At 36.3% G+C, this 17,265-nt stretch overlaps 1 protein-coding gene across 2 annotated transcripts in view; it reads left to right on the forward strand.

The window, feature by feature from the left end:
- Positions 1-17,265, forward strand: part of LOC106130179 (vesicular glutamate transporter 1) — a 37,306-nt gene that overhangs the window by 16,970 nt on the left and 3,071 nt on the right. For both annotated transcript variants that reach the window (XM_060945024.1, XM_060945023.1), the window contains exons 2-8: positions 3,740-3,920; positions 6,594-6,712; positions 7,124-7,238; positions 8,050-8,224; positions 9,005-9,105; positions 9,902-10,058; positions 16,282-16,454. In XM_060945024.1, coding sequence (XP_060801007.1) covers positions 3,740-3,920; positions 6,594-6,712; positions 7,124-7,238; positions 8,050-8,224; positions 9,005-9,105; positions 9,902-10,058; positions 16,282-16,454 — 1,021 coding nt within the window. The remainder of the gene's footprint in view (positions 1-3,739; positions 3,921-6,593; positions 6,713-7,123; positions 7,239-8,049; positions 8,225-9,004; positions 9,106-9,901; positions 10,059-16,281; positions 16,455-17,265) is intronic.

Below are 17,265 nucleotides of genomic sequence, written 5' to 3' on the forward strand. Positions count from 1 at the left end.
TCCACAGTAGATGCAAGATTACTGGTCAATGACACGCCTAGTGTTTTTGCTTTATTGTTCGAGCCAGTTCGACCCCGGCGCGGTTCCAAACGTCCGGTTTCTTGCCGTTTCGATATTTTTTATCGTTAACATTCCGGTTTGCAGAATCGTGTTATTGATTGCAGATTCAGCTGACGAAGGATAAAGAAAATTGAGAGCTAGGTATTTGAATCGTAAAATCGCGTAAATAAATATATAAATATAAATAAATATAAGCTAAACTTTTTAATTTTGTGACACCTTATGTAACCACGTTAATAAAAAATATTATTATGTTTCTCCTCTTGGATTTCACGGGTCTATACACCCCGGATTTTTGAAAGGCTTGCGTGGGGATATAAATCCAGCACGTAGAGGGCCCTTTGGAGAAGTTGATGTTATGTTGTTCTTCTAAAGATTATTATTATTTTTAACTGATTCTCTTCAGAGAGTACATTATTTTTTAATTGAAATCCTCTTAAGCGTGGTTGTGCACTTTTTGTAATGGGCAAAAAAAATTAAATTCGCGGCAGAACGCTGATATCGACTGTCACCCAGTATTGGCATCGTTAGCATAAAAAAAATATACCAATGGCCGTAAGTTCCATTTTCAAATTTTCTCATCTGCCCGCCGGCACTGTTGGAGTGCAACATTCAACGCGTGAAAAAAAAAATGTGCAACCCGTGTTTTTTTTTTTTTCATTTACATAGTTAACACGAGCCGAGGTTAAGCTGAGACCGGTTTAGTTGCGTGAATTTAATAAATGCAGCGCCTTATTGCTACCTGTTTCCGCATATACCTTTCTACAAGGACTTGCCGTTCTCCAATCTTACAAAATACTTAGTATACAAAACGTTATAAGTATGTACTAATAGCGCACCTTCGTCCGCGTGAACAAAGGAACAACGCAGCTTTAAATTACTTGACATAGTTTAATTATAATAAAATTATAAAAAACTCTCTTAAAACTTTGTTATTCAAATATCTTAGCTATATTGCTGCAGAGTTTCATATAATTTCATACAGTAGTTTTTGCGTGAAATAGTCACAAACATACACATTCCCATATTATTGTAAATTGACCTATTTTCAATTGTTGAATAAGTTTTGCTTTCATATAGATTCACTTGTCACCTTTACGTAGGTAAGAAAAAATTTAACTGCACACTCCCCTGTCAGAAAATAGGTTAAGTAAAAAAAAAATACGGTCGAATTGAGAACCACCTAATTATTTTTAAGTCATTTAAAAAATTATATAATAAAACAATGTTTCCATTATTAACAGTAAAGAGGGAATACATTAATTACAATCGCAAAGGTTAAAAAGGGTTGCAATGAAAGGAAACCCTTCTCACAACATTTCACATAAAAACGTAGAATAAATATTAAACTTTTTACGCGCAGACCGTTTGGACCAAGCAAATGGTCCACAGCTGCGTGACATTATCGTTTCATAAACGTGTCGTTCTGTTTACCTAGTGAAGCCTGCTTTTTTCCGGGGCTTTGCTCGTTTGGGAATTATGGGAATCAGAGAAAAAATTAAAAAAATAATAATAATAAAGTGGTTAATTTTCACAACACCATTATTATGACAATATTTTAGATACGCTGAATAAACGGTTTAAACTGTATTATGAGCCTTCTTCAGTTTGAAATCTGAAACAGCAATTCAATAAATTATTGTTGTATAATATAAAACCAATACCTAAGTAAAATTGTATCTGAATGAGTATTTTAGGGAACAACGCATTAGAAATCTCATCTGTCAAATTTGAACAATATCAACAAAAAAGCAACCCATATCACTTAGTCTTACATCGCCTGTCAAGCAAGCCCTTTTTCAGGGACTCGTAAAGGTACTCGTACCAAGTTAAAATTTTAGATACTACGCAGTATTGATACGCAGTGCAATTCTGTTCCAGAAATGGCGCTAGTTTCCCATTGAGTAGGAATATGAAATAAATGGATAGTTATTAGCCAACTTCAAAGCGCATATTTACTTCGTCTCTGTTATTATGGGCGACATATCTACGTCACACGCCATCAACCAATAGCAGCTAAGATTCTAACTCGCGCAAACAATTTGGATTGGATCATAATTACAGCCTCTGACTCAAAATCGGATCACCTCACATGGCAACTCTGCCAAGTAATCAGTTAATTCTATCTCATCTAAACTGTTAAATTGTCATCCAATTTTACTTTTAAATGTATCGTTATTCACTCGATTACAGCTAAATCAAACTTCCCAATATCCCAAGTTACACCACCTAGTATTAATCGGTTAAATTAAGTGATTTGTCGCGGCGGAGGCTTTAAAACGGCAATTGGGTCACAGCCTAATTAGGTCGGCTGTCACCATTGTCAAGCATCTTATGGTTGCCATCGAATTGATAGCGCCGCCGGGATTTCGTTAACGACGCATTCTGAAAGTAGGTTGTTAATCAATTCGTCAAGTCTCCTTGTTTACTCTGCATTTTCAGCTGCATTCGTCATTCGTAGAATAATTGCCAGCATTATTGTCACGCTTACAACTGCTATAAGGCGATTTGAGCAGACGCGATGAATGTCAGCAGCATCGTTCATTAACTGAAGAAAAAATTTTAGACATTTTTCCTTAACCTCAATATCATACAGGTCAAGAATACCCAAAACCGACGAATGTATGAAATGAATATGAATGAAATGAATGAAATCTGCAGGGATAATAGTGCATATAGTCTCTGACTACCGGAATGTGTACGTTTACAATAACGCAATTAAACTTATCTGACGGATTAATTAAGCAAATACTAACCAAAATTCTAATCAAATACGAGATATAAGCGATAAGAATCATAATAAGTTATGCTTCTGCGGCGCTAGCGTGGCACGCGCGATAAACTATCGCTGTTTCGCTTTTTATTATGACGTGAAACGGGACAGCGATAGGCTAACATACATACATACATAAATAAAATCACGCCTCTTTCCCGGAGGGGTAGGCAAAGACTACCTCTTTCCACTTGCCACGATCTCTGCATACTTCCTTCGCTTCATCCACATTCCTTATATCCACATCCATAGGCTAGCATCCCGCTGTAAAAGGAATTAATCTGGGTGTCATGTAGGTACGTCACATAAAACACTAGCGACACGCCCTGGCCTCACACGGGTAGCATTTGTATAGATATAAACCTTCCACATAAAACCTTCTTTCCAACATTTCAAACAGCAACAAATTCGTCCTATACTTTCCGAAATTAGCGCATATCTCTACCCCGTAAAGCATATACATACACGCGATTATATCTATACAAATATTATAAAGCTGAAGAGTTTGTTTGTTTGAACGCGCTAATCTCAGATACTACTGGTTCCAATTGAAAAATTCTTTTTGCGTTGAATAGACCATTTATCGAGGAAGGCTTTAGGCTATATAACATTACGCCGCAACAATAAGGAGCAAAGAAATAATGGAAAATGTGAAAAAAACGAGGATAATTATTCATCCTTGAGGGCTTCAATGATGCACGAAATAACTATTCCACGCGGACGAAGTCGCGGGCACAGCTAGTTTATAATATGGCAACCACACTTATCTATCTCTTGATGTTTTGTTTTAAATCTATTTGATTTGAGTGCGTTTAATCTCAATCTGCCTGTACGCAAGATGAAGCCTAAGGTGGTGTGCACACTAGCTCAAATAATGCCTAATAATAAAAAAAAATTTCGTTTCAGGGAACAAATAAAAGAGCGCACAGGAAAATGGTGTTTCTGGAGGCGGAGGAGGTTCATCGTGGCCCTGCTGGCCTTTTTCGGCTTCTTCAACGTGTACGCGCTGAGGGTCAACCTGTCAGTCGCCGTGGTCGCAATGACAGAGCCTGTCGAGACCATACTTGACAATGGGACTGTTGTTTATGTAAGTGTAGCGGGAGCGATGATTCGGCTCGACCGCCACCAAAGGGAAGATCTTCCGCCAGGCTAGGTGTTATGCCTGGGGAACCGCGGCTCCGACGATGTTGTGTCGGAGGTTGTATATATAGCTCCAATCCGTGAAATCTTTGAAATCGCGTCTTAGATTCTTCGCTGTTATTGGCTGAGCGCGTCAATTTCTTCGCGATGACTGACAGTTGTTGTGTGATTTGATGTTGTGACGAGTGGCGTAGAGATGTCGCCACATAAGTATCCGTTTTATCGTCAATCTATACCATATTCTTTCATTCATATAGTCACGTCTTTATCCCTTTCGGGGTAGACAGAGCCAACAATCTGATTGGCCACGTTCAGCTGTTTGGCTTTATGATAAAATTGAGATTCAAATAGTGACGGGTTGCAAGCCCATCGCCTAAAATAAGAATTCCAAGATTATAAGCCTGTCCCTTAGTCGCCTCTTACGACAGCCATGGGAAATGAGATGGAGTGGTCCTATTCTTTTTTATATTGGTGCCGGGAACCACACGGCACTATTAAAGTTATAAAATAATGAGATAGTCTCTCTGTTACGCTTTCCCTTCTAAACCGTTGGGCCGATTTTAATGAAACCTTGTATGAATATTGTAAATTGTACAAGGCATTATTTGGGTGGTTCTTGGATTTGGTGAGTCAGGTTTTTATCCGAAGCGACTCCGGTCGGACCTCCGCAACCTTTTCAGGGGAACCTGACCGTGTAGGTTACCTCACGATGTTTTCCCTCACCGTAAGAGCAGAGTTCAGAACAGCATTTTTATTTTCGATCATACGATATGATGCTGACCCTGAGTCTCACAAACACATGAGTAGAATGGCTAAATAGGAATCGATCGGCATTTATCAAAGTTTATCTTTTGTGACTGACAGTTATCAAATGATTCTTTTGCAGCAGTGGATAGTGTTATACATATTATTTTTTCCAATAATATTCGATTATATTAATGACCTGCACCTAGCACCTAGCACCTACATAGGTCATAACTGAAAATCAGCGTATTGCTCTACAGCAATAAATTCGTTGAGTTGTGACCTTTTTGTATTGCTGCAACTCACACCCTATTAATTTGTATTCCATATGAAATTGTAAATCGTGTGTAGCAAATCAAATAAATGAATTATTCACCTGTAAAAGTTCATATTTTAATTTCAGGAACAACTTTAAGAGACAATGTGGTCAACCCCTAATTTTTCCTCTGTTTTTTGAAGTATAAAGAATCGTTGGTCCAGTTTTCAAAAGACACATAAACTTCTCAATAAGTGTCCAAAATTTTCCCAAAAATTTTTATTAACACTTAAAATTAATAAGGTCAATTAATTAATTTATTTATTTTATAAGGATTATGGCTTCCAGCCATTAGCATAAAGCGATCTGGCAACGCACTAGCCCATTGGTGTAGTGACCAAGAGATTTGCCATGTGACCCCAATGATCAACATTCAAATCTCAGAAAACTATTTTTTTTTCCTTATTGCACAATATACTAATGTACGACATTTAGTACTTATACTAAATCCACCAGTCAACCATTGCATCAACTACTTTTCTATTATCGTAATGTCCGCAAGTTTTACTCGTATCAATAGTATTCTGGATCTTTTATATGTTAACTGTATAAATACTATAGTCAACTTATTGTTAAACAATATTTTTCGCATAAACTATTTCAATTTATCAGAAAAACCAGCATAAAGTTGCTGAAGCATGTCGCCTAGCTGACCGGTTGAAAGAGCAATAAATTTTTATTAATATCAAAACTTACTTCAGTACTATGCGAAAACAAACCTTATGTTCAGGGATTAGGAGTCACTCGTGTTAAATTTACGGCGTCGCTAACTGTACTGACCAAGTTTCATATGGAATCTTTTCAAACTGAAATAGTTCTTAAAGTGTTGGATATAGATTTTAAGTTTGAACGATATCAGTAAGCGTGTTAGGGTTGCAATATGCAGAATTGAGAAGCTATAATATTTGATCCGATATAACTCGTAAAGTGTACAAGGGACGTATGTAAACTTATTTAAATATGTTGATAGCCATACTTTTTTATGGAGTGGAATATGTCTGAAGATATCGTTTTGAGGAATGGCCATTTCACACAAAATTAAGCTTAGACGGACCGTAATAAAAAAAAACGTTTAAAAATAACTTTCTTGTAACTGTATGTGCAATTAAAATATTACAAACGAATAAACAAACAAAAATTAAAAAGGAATAAGACCACTCCATCTCTTTCCCATGGATGTCGTAAAAAGCGACTAAGGGATAGGATTATAAAATTGGGATACTCCTTTTAGGCGTTGGGCTAGGAACTTGTCACTGTTTGAATCTCAATTCTATCATTAAGCCTAATAGCTGAACTTGACCTTTCAGACTTTTCAGAACTGCTGGCTCTGTCTACCCCGCAATGGATACACATGAAACATGATTATATGAATGAATGAAAGAATAAACAAACACTCTTGCCATATCGGACACCAAACGATATGGCAAGAGTGTTTGTTTATTCTTTCCCGGAAAAATATAGGGTTTTGATAATAGCGCCAGAGTTTTATAGATATTAATTGGTTGATTTATCCAAATTAATTTGGAAGTCTTGCTAAAAGTTATTATCCTTCTTCTCCAGATACCAGAATTCGACTGGAGTTCTCAAACGAAAGGATTGGTGCTTAGTTCCTTCTTCTACGGGTACATTGTGACCCAAATACCCGGTGGCTGGCTGGCGGCTAAAATAGGAGGTAACAGGTTTGTTCCACGCTGTAACACAGATTTGACATGTTGTATTCAGTCGCTTAATTATGTACCTGCAATGTCAAGACAGCAGCCGACTGCAAGAGTAACTCTCGAATCCAAAAACATGTATGTTGGCCAATTTTACCCGAGCTTTTTGTGCCGTGTAGTTTCCGGCAATCACTCCATATCTTTTCCATAGATGTCGTAATAGGCGACTAAGGGATTGGCTCATAAACTTGAGGTTCCTCTTGTAGGGGATAGGCTGGCAACCTGTCATTATTTGTATCCCAATTCCATTATGAAAGCACACAGTCAAACATGGCCTTTCAGTCATTTCAAGGCTATTGGCTCTGCCTACCACCTAAGGGATATAGACGTGATTATAATGTATGTATGAATATTATTCCTGTTTCAATTTTACAGGGTATTTGCCATAGGCATTGGTGCCACATCACTGTTGACTCTGCTAACGCCACCTCTGGCGTACACCAGCACTGGGCTGCTGATTGCAGTCAGGGTCGTGGAAGGACTGTTTGAGGTATCCTACAGGCAAAACTAGAAATAAGAAGTTGATTATACAAATTCCGTTAGGTCCGAAATGAGACCCTAGAGGGACTCCTTAACATACAAATCAGAGTTTTCTCTATTATCGCCTAAATTTGGCAAAAACAATTTTCACTAGAGTTCGAAATACCATACCAGATAACAATAAAATTGGAAAACTGTCAAGTGTCAATGTTGCTTGTAAATTTATGGTGTGAAACTTGATCAAAAGCTTTCTAGTAATTGTACAGAATTTCTTTATATTAGAGTAATTATGTAGACCCAATGTTGTCTTTAAATAGGGTGCAACTTTAAAATATATCCAATATGTACTAATAAAATATAGTATAGTAAGTATGTTTATTGTTCATTATTTATTATCACCCACACTACGACTGTTTTGTATTTTGTTATATTCTTTTTTATGTGCTATAAAGAATTTAAAAACAAACAAAAGTACTCCGCTTAACCCAATGGTAGACTGTTAGATAATGTTATTAGCATTAAGTCCGCCTATTGTACAAATTGTAAACGTTATAATAAAGAATAAATTAATAAAATTACCAGGAATATGACGATTAAGATCTTCAACGATAAGGGAATTAGGGGATAGGCTTATAAACTTGGGATTCTTTTTTTAGGCGATGCGCTAGCAACCCGTCACTATTTCAATCTCAATTCTATCATTAAGCCAAACAGCTGAACGTGGCCTATCAGTCTTTTCAAGACTGTTGGCTCTGTCTACCCCGTAAGGGATGAAGACGTGATCATATGTATGTATGTATGTAAGATCTTCAACTTTCCAGGGAGTGACGTACCCCTGCATCCACGCAGTATGGTCTCGCTGGGCGCCGAGCGAGGAGCGCGCCAGACTTGCGACCTTCGCTTTCAGCGGTAGCTACGCCGGCACCGTCGTGTCTATGCCCGTCTGCTCGCTGTTAGCTAATTACACCGGATGGCCTGGAATCTTCTATGTTTTCGGTGAGAGATTCTTATTTTTGTACTACCTTGGACTTGGTGACATGGGCAATTTTTTTCCGAATGTTTTATAATATGTATTAATCGGTGAGAGATTCTTATTTTTGTACTACCTTTGACTCGTGACTTGGGCAATTTTTTTTCCGAATGTTTTATAATAGTAATCGTTTTGGACAAATCTTTTTATTATTAGTGCTCTTAAGCACGCATTTGAAGAAAATTGGCCACAAAGAATTGAAGTTAACGTACAAAATTGGATGCCAATACTAGGATAGAATACGCTTATAAACTTGACATTCTTCTTTTAGGCGATAGGCTAGAAACCTGTCACTATTCGAATCTCAATTCTATCATTAAGCGAAACAGCTGAACGTGGCCTATCAGTCTTTTCAAGACTGTTGGCTTTGTCTACCCCGCAAGGGATAAACGTGATAATACGTATACCTATTCATATGAGAGACATAACTAGCCAAGGTCAAGATTACACTATCTGAAATTGTGTAAATACTTGTGCCGTGTGGTTCCCGGCACCAATACAAGAATAGGACCACTCCATCTCTTTCCCATGGATGTCGTAAAAGGCGACTAAGGGATAGGCTTACAAACTTGGAATTCTTTTTTAGGCGATGGGTCAGCAACCTGTCACTATTTAATCTCAATTCTATCATTAAGCCAAATAGCGTAACGTGGCCATTCAGTCTTTTCAAGACTATGGCTCTGTCTACCCCGCAAGAGATAAAGCCGTGACCATATGTATGTATGTATGTGTAAATACTTTTTCAGGTATCATGGGTTTAGTTTGGACGACCGTGTGGTGGCTTGTCGTCAAAGAATCACCTGAGAAGGATCCTCTTATAACACCAGCTGAATTGAAATATATACAGGTAAACTTTTTATTATAGGTATAAAGTTTTATTTCTACATAGAGGCCGCCCGCGACTTCGTCCGAAACCCTAATAATCCCGCGGGAACTCTGGGATAAAAAGTAGCCTATGTGTTATTCTGTATCTTCCGGTACCGACATACCAAATTTCATAGTAATCGGTTCAGTCGTTTTGGCGTGAAAGAGTAAAAAAACATCCATAATCACAGCCTGACATTCGCATTTATTATATTAGTAAGATTTCTATGTTATTATTCCTTTTTAATTATGGGCTGTTTGAAAATTTCAACCACCCACTGTAATTTCTACAACCACTTTAGAAAAGGACCATTTCCTGTCTTTCCTATGGATCTCGTAAAAGGCGACTGAGGCTTATAGACTTGGGTTTCTTTCAGGCGATGAGCAAGCAACCTGTCACTGTTTAAATCTCAATTCCATCATTAAGCCATTAAGCTGAACGTGGCCTATCAGTCTTTGCGAAACTGTTGGTTCTGTTTACCCGTTCCGTAAGGCGTGATTGTATGTATGTATGCAAAATTCAAATTTTTTATTCATTATTATATGATACCTACTTCATATCGCTTAATAATTGTCAAAACGTATGGTTTAACAATACTTACTGGTGGACGTCAAATAAATTACTTAAAACTAAGTTTACTGCCGCTTCCAAGGCGTCAGTGCAGAAGAAGCGGTAACAGGCTGCACTGCAGCATTTTCTTCAACAACGTCAACTTCACAATTATAATGTTATGTTTAAAGTAACCTCATGAATTTTTTTTTTAATTTAAATATCCCAGGAGTCTCGCGGCACTCCGGCCGTAGAAGGATCCCAGCTCCGACATCCGTGGAAGGCAATGCTTACTTCTCCGCCGGTGTGGGCCATTGTGATGGCGCACTTCAGTGAAAACTGGGGATTTTACACGCTACTCACATTCCTGCCCACTTTTATGAGAGGTGTGTGCATATATATATAACTTCCCGTACAGAGTAGACGAAGTAAATGGTTGTTTAAGACAATTATTGTTGCACTTATATTCATGTACAGCGCCATCTATGCGGTGGAAGCTAAACTATTTAGTATTCTCAAAATTCTATGTGGGGTCTATTGACGCCTTGATTGACGCTTTTGTGATGTTCTTGCTCACTTTATGAGAGGTCTATAATACAAAAGAGTACGATCGCTGCTCTGCCGCTGTAAAACAAAAAATCCGCTAATTTTCACAAGTATATAGTCAATTTGAGCTGTGCGTTGATATGTCAATCAATTTATCATTGACTATTATATACTTGCAAGTAAAAGATTTTGATGCTTGTTATCTATCAAACTTTAGGTACATAATAAATAACATGTGTCAAAAGAGACCACCTACATTCTATATTCTCCTTTTTTTTAGTTTTATCAGAAAACCGCATGAAAATCGGGTCAGCGAAACACGAGATAATCGTGGACAAACATACAGACATACAAATACAAACATATATAAAAGTCAAACTGACAACCACCTTTTTTTTAAAGGCGGTTAAAAATCACGCCTCTTTCTCACAGAAGCAGGCAGAGAGGACATCTTTTTACTTGCAACGATCCCTACATACTTCTTTCTAAACAATCACTTTGTCTTGACTCAAACTCAAAAAAGAAGATGTTATATGCCTATCCATGAGATACCCTACTTTTGAATCATTACGGATAGTTGATATTCAACTTTTGAATGATTACGGATAGTACATTTGCCGTGTGGTTCCCGGCACCAATACAAAAAAGAATAGGACCACTCCATCTCTTGCCCATGGATGTCGTAAAAGGCGACTAAGGGATAGGCTTATAAACTTGGGATTCTTTTTAAGGCGATGGGCTAGCAACCTTTCACTATTTGAGCCTCAATTCTATCGTTAAGCCAAATAGCTGAACGTGGCCATTCAGTCTTTTTAAGACTATTGGCATTTCTACCCCGCAAGGGAATGTGCGTGTGCTCTGAGGGCCACTCTCTCGAATTTCTTTGAAAACATGTTCAGGATTTAGTGAAGATTCCCAAAGAATTGTGAAAGTTGGAACCAGATTTTGTGAAAATCAAATAAGGGAATTATGGGCTTTAAAGTTGGACCCTCAATCCGCACATAGAGGATTGAGGGTCCACTTGTACCGGATAAACTAAGGGCACTAAAGAAAAAGTCTTTACGCCAAAATGTAAGATAATGCCAAGCAAAAATTGCGGACACAAGAAATTACAAGAAAAACATTGTATTATTTTCCATACCTGCGTTCAAAATGGACCCTCACGTGGAAAGATTATTACGCTTATAATAACAAAACCATTAACTTTTGGCTACTCTTTGAAATATATTATAGTATATAAATTGTGACATTTTGTGAAAGAAATAACAGATCACGATATCATGTTGGTTAAAAATTATCACCTAGTTAAAATTCGGACCCTCAGTCGTCCACTTTTTGGTTTTCGTTTTGTTTCGCTTAACGTATGATAGCTAACAAAAACACAAAATTGTCTCCTTTTGTGGAAAAAAATGTGCAACAAATACAGTACCATTGGTTAATAAAAACATCTTTTATTGTATAAGAAAATCAATTTTAATTTAGTATGAAAATAATGAAATAGGGTGACAACATTTTGCATAGCTTACTAAAAATAGCTTTTTCAGAATGTTTTTTTTTAAATGTCTAAAATTTGTAATGGAAGCAGCGTTGGACTTCATTTACCCTTTTAAATTGCAGCATAGATTAATAAATGTAGAGTTATCGGTATTAATAAACTTGGTTCGATTTTTCTCTTATTATCATCATAACATTGGAAATTACTATTTATTAAAACATGACATTTGTAATGACCAATACTATCTGAAAAGGGTGGAGGAACAAATTCAATAGCTCCGATGAGTTCATATAACTTTGATTTTATTCTTATTGTATATGGAATATTCAATAAGCAATGCTCACCGGTACCGTTTAAGTCAACTGTAATTATAACGTGTAATTCGTAATTTACAGATACGTTAGAGCCACAATGAAGACATAACTTAGATGATTCGTCAAAACAAATCGCGTCCTCCAAAGACTCAATCCCAAAAACGGATAACATATCCAAATTGAGTGGTAAGAAAGCAAATTGTCTTTCAATTGAAATCGATGTACAAAACTCGTTAACACATCGTTTTGAAAATAAGGCACTATAAAAATGATTCAAAAGAACAGTTTCATGAAAACTTGCCACATTACTTTGGCAATCAACAATAACGACGTCGTTATTTAATTTTAGTAAAGATTCTTTAAAGTAATGTTTGAGTGCTAAATCTGCTCGGATTTTGTATGGATCGTAACTTATTGTTGTACCTGCCAAACATTTAATGTACATTGAGATTAATTCAGAGCTGAATATGTTAATCAAATCATGTATATATTGATTTTGAATATAACCGAAACACAAAAGAAAAAATGTTGAATCTAGTCCGCACGTATTTATAATTTTTGTTTGTCTATTATTAACTTCAACAGTAGAACATAAGTTACCGTTTTGCATATGTTTAATTTGTTTAAGTATTTTAGTAGCTGTATCGTCATCTGTACCTTCTCCTCTCCAATTTTCAACTAATGAAGGCTTATCTGAAAAAACGGAGTCCTCATTAAGTACTTTAACTAACTTGGCCTTTTTTATAATTTGTTTTTTCTGAGAATGTTTCCTTTTTCTTCTATTAACACCTGTTTTCTTCACAACTTTATTGGTAACTCCATTTTCTAGGTCAACTTTTGACGACTTAAGGTCACCTTCTATATATTGTGCAAAAATCTGAATGAATTCATCTATTCTGTATTTCTGTGTTTTAGTTTTGAAGATTAAATGTTTAATTGTTTTAAAAAAGCTTTCCACACCCGCAGACGATGGAGTCAGATTGTCAGATTTAAAATGAGAAACTAATATATTAGACCATAGTGGAAGTTTGAATAATATCCTACGCAGTGTAGCCGCAATTGTCGGCAAATAGAATGGATTGTCTTCTCTAGCATCAGTATCGTGATTATCGTTATTGTTTTTTTTAAAAGAACTTCTTTATCAAACCAAGAAAAGAAATCGTTATTAACTTCATGTTCCTCAATTACAAAATCTATACTCTCGGTGTGTTCATTATCATCTAATGGTGGAAAACAAACGTCTTTATTTTTTAAAATGCTGTCGAGTTTTCTTTTTGTAAAAGATATTTTTTTACTGTAGCACACGTCTAATATGTCCTTAATAGTACTTTTCAAATTATCAAAATCTTCACATTTTTTTAAATAATATATGCATCTAATATAGAATAATTTGATTTCATTGTCAATTCCTTGTAGACATGGTAAATTGTGCAACGTTTTGATGAAGTGGCTCGTATCGAGTCTAACATAAACAGGTGGCATTTCTAGATTGGTTCCACTCAAAATATAAAATAAATGTTCAATGTATGTTTTAGTACAAGTGAATTCAGTAAAAGTTGTGATCACAGCTGATATTAATGCTGCACAATCATCAGTTATGACTTCTTGAGGCTTCATCCCATCTACACTATAATTCCAGATCCTTAACCAATTACAAATAGATACATGGCTATGAGAATCAGTTACCATCTGAAAAATTGGGACGGAACGCAAATTTTTATCGCACGTGATTAGTCCTTGGTACAAAAACAGACGTTTGGTAATAGTTGCACCATTTGGAAGAGAAACTGCTTTAAAAATTGAGCCTGTAGCATCAATAGTTATTGTTGACCTATTTGTTGTTTCACAGTACACTTTGTAGAAATCAACTTGTTGTTGGCTCCAAAAGTGGACAGTAAAATTTGGAAATGTAATAATTTGGCGAAATAAATTTTTGTATTTGTCGTCATGAGACATAGTCAACAAAGATAAAACTACATCATTGTGAAATTGCCGGCCAATCCTTTCATCTGACTTAATTTTCCGTAGGGCACTAACAGTTGGTAATACCGGTGGAGATGATACATTTTTTAAATCATCAGGTCCCTCAGATAATAGCTCAGAAGCTAAATCTTTGTGCACTGCGATAGCCGGTCTGTGTTTTAATATCTCCGCTAACTTTTGTCGCTTATACGGGCTCAGCTTAGATTTTTTTTAGACATTGTGTTTGTTTTCGAGACAAAAGTTCGATACACTGCAGGAGGCTGTATGAAAATTGTGAGTCCTTTTAAAAATATTAACATTGATTTGTGCATTGCACTGAGAACAGTGGCCTTTAACTACGACTTGTTCACTTGAAATTTTGCTCGTCTTTAGAACCCATGTGCACGGTAATTTTGAATTCAGCCAAATATTTTCTTTTAGCATTGTCGACCATTTAAATTTAGGTAAAGTTAAATAAGTCCTGTAGCGGTTAGAATCACACCGTTTCTTGATAGATCGAACGGGTTTAATTTTTTCCCACTCATGTACATCAATATCAAACGAGAATGATGAAGAATTATTGACCGACTCTTTAGCAGACACAGAATCAGCAGTTGTTGTGGTGTCTATTGAAGGGTTGGTGTCGATAACATCGCTGGACAGGTTTTCTGTACTTATAGAACAGCGATGCCGCAAGAATGACATGTGCAGAGCTTTACTAGACATTCTTCCATTAATTTCTTGAGACATTTTTAAAAATATTGGATTGTTATATTTAATGTGTACATCTTGCAGATTAGCTATATATTTTGTAAATAATGATATTTGTTCTTCTATTGGAACAGATGGTATGCGTCCTCTTGGCATGGTTATAGGTCTGTTGAGAAAAATCCCTATTATATTATTAAATAAAATATACGTTATCAATAATTTAGAGAAGATTGTAATCAAATTTCATAATAAAGACATCATACATCTGGTAAATTACAATAGTACACTATAACAGGCACTTATGCGTTAAAACATTATAGATGCCTGGGCGAGAAAAATCTGACATCAGTGTAGGTCAGATATACACGTGAAAAAAATCAATATCATAGCAGTATATTCAACTTTAGGAGAAATTTAATTAGTGTGTACCTAATAGTAGTTGTTAAATTATAAGACTAGGTAGGTACTATCGAAATCAGACTTACTTTAAATCAAAAGTTTGATTTCCTTGAACGCGAGTGTCTTGCTTGTACAAAGATACGATTGCACATTAAATATTTATAAATGCATTAACGTAATTATCACTGTTTCATAGAACTCGCAACAAATCCTTATCACCAATCACTTCCGATGCACTCACATAAACGATATTGCTTACTAAACTAATAGCGACTATTGTGCAACACAAAAACATCACTCAGAATTAACACTACCTACATTAAAAATTAAAGGTGGGCAAAAACAAAATTAATGTCACCCTACCCACATACATTAATAGTCAATTCAGTGTAAATTAAAATTTGTTGTTTTAACGTAATTATTATTATTAACAAATTATATCAATTTGTTGCACATTTTTTTCCACAAAAGGAGACAATTTTGTGTTTTTGTTAGCTATCATACGTTAAGCGAAACAAAACGAAAACCAAAAAGTGGACGACTGAGGGTCCGAATTTTAACTAGGTGATAATTTTTAACCAACATGATATCGTGATCTGTTATTTCTTTCACAAAATGTCACAATTTATATACTATAATATAGGGTTTCAAAGAGTAGCCAAAAGTTAATGGTTTTGTTATTATAAGCGTAATAATCTTTCCACGTGAGGGTCCATTTTGAACGCAGGTATGGAAAATAATACAATGTTTTTCTTGTAATTTCTTGTGTCCGCAATTTTTGCTTGGCATTATCTTACATTTTGGCGTAAAGACTTTTTCTTTAGTGCCCTTAGTTTATCCGGTACAAGTGGACCCTCAATCCTCTATGTGCGGATTGAGGGTCCAACTTTAAAGCCCATAATTCCCTTATTTGATTTTCACAAAATCTGGTTCCAACTTTCACAATTCTTTGGGAATCTTCACTAAATCCTGAACATGTTTTCAAAGAAATTCGAGAGAGTGGCCCTCAGAGCACACGCACATGCAAGGGATATAGGCGTGGCCATATGTATGTACGGATAGTACATAAATCTTTACACGAACAAAAAAAAAGAACTATCGAAGCGTTTTGTTCGACTTTTTGATATAATACGATGTGCCTTTAAATTACATTTCATTGAGTTTCATAAAAAAAATTTTCAGACGTTTTCAAATTCGAGATCTCCCAAACGGGTTTCCTGTCGGCCGTTCCGTATTTGGCGATGGCGCTAGTGTTGCAGGGGGCGGGGCACGCCGCCGACCTCCTCATGAGGAGGAGGATCCTGACCAGGACCAACGTGAGGAAACTGTTCAACTGTACAGCTTTCTTGGCACAAGTATGTAATGTATAAAGTCGATTAAGTATTTAGATTGGACGTCCTGGTAAAGTGCCGTGTGGTTCCCGGCACCATTACAAAAAAGAATAGGACCACTCCATCTCTTTCCCACGGATGTCGTAAAAGGCGACTAAGGGATAGGCTTATAAACTTGGGATTCCTCTTTTAGGCGATGGGCTAGCAACCTGTCACTATTTGAATCTCAATTCTATCACTAAGCCAAACAGCTGAGCGTGGCCTATCAGTCTTTTCAAGACTGGTGGCTCTGTCTACCCCGCTAGGGATATAGACGTGATTATATGTATGTATGTATGTATGTCCTGGTAAAGGGTCAGGTCAAAAGTACCCGAAACCGCCGAGCTTGCATGAAGAGAGTTATGAATGTGGATGAAGCGAAGGAAGTGTGCAGAGATCGTGGCAAGTGGAAAGAGGTAGTCTCTGCCTACCACTCCGGGAAAGAGGCGTGATTTTATGTATGTATGTATGTTTTTAGATTGGAGCTGGTGGTTAAAGAACTTTATTTCTCAAAGAAATTTACATTTAACTTACAGAGGAGACATTTAAAATAAATATGTACATTTGTTGGTGTGAGCATTCAAACACATATCACTACATAGTATAAAACAAAGTCGCTATTTTAGTCTGTTTGTCTGTATGCTTAAATCTTTAAAATTACGCAACGGATTTTGATGCGGTTTTTTGTAACAGGTAGAGTGATTCAAGAGGAAGGTTTTTATGTATAATAACATTTATAATTTTGCACCCGTGCGAAGTCGGGGCGGGTCGCTAGTCCTTAATAAAAATAAAAAAA

This window comes from Amyelois transitella, chromosome 7 (genome assembly GCF_032362555.1).
Source record: "Amyelois transitella isolate CPQ chromosome 7, ilAmyTran1.1, whole genome shotgun sequence".
Classification (NCBI taxonomy): domain Eukaryota; kingdom Metazoa; phylum Arthropoda; class Insecta; order Lepidoptera; family Pyralidae; genus Amyelois; species Amyelois transitella.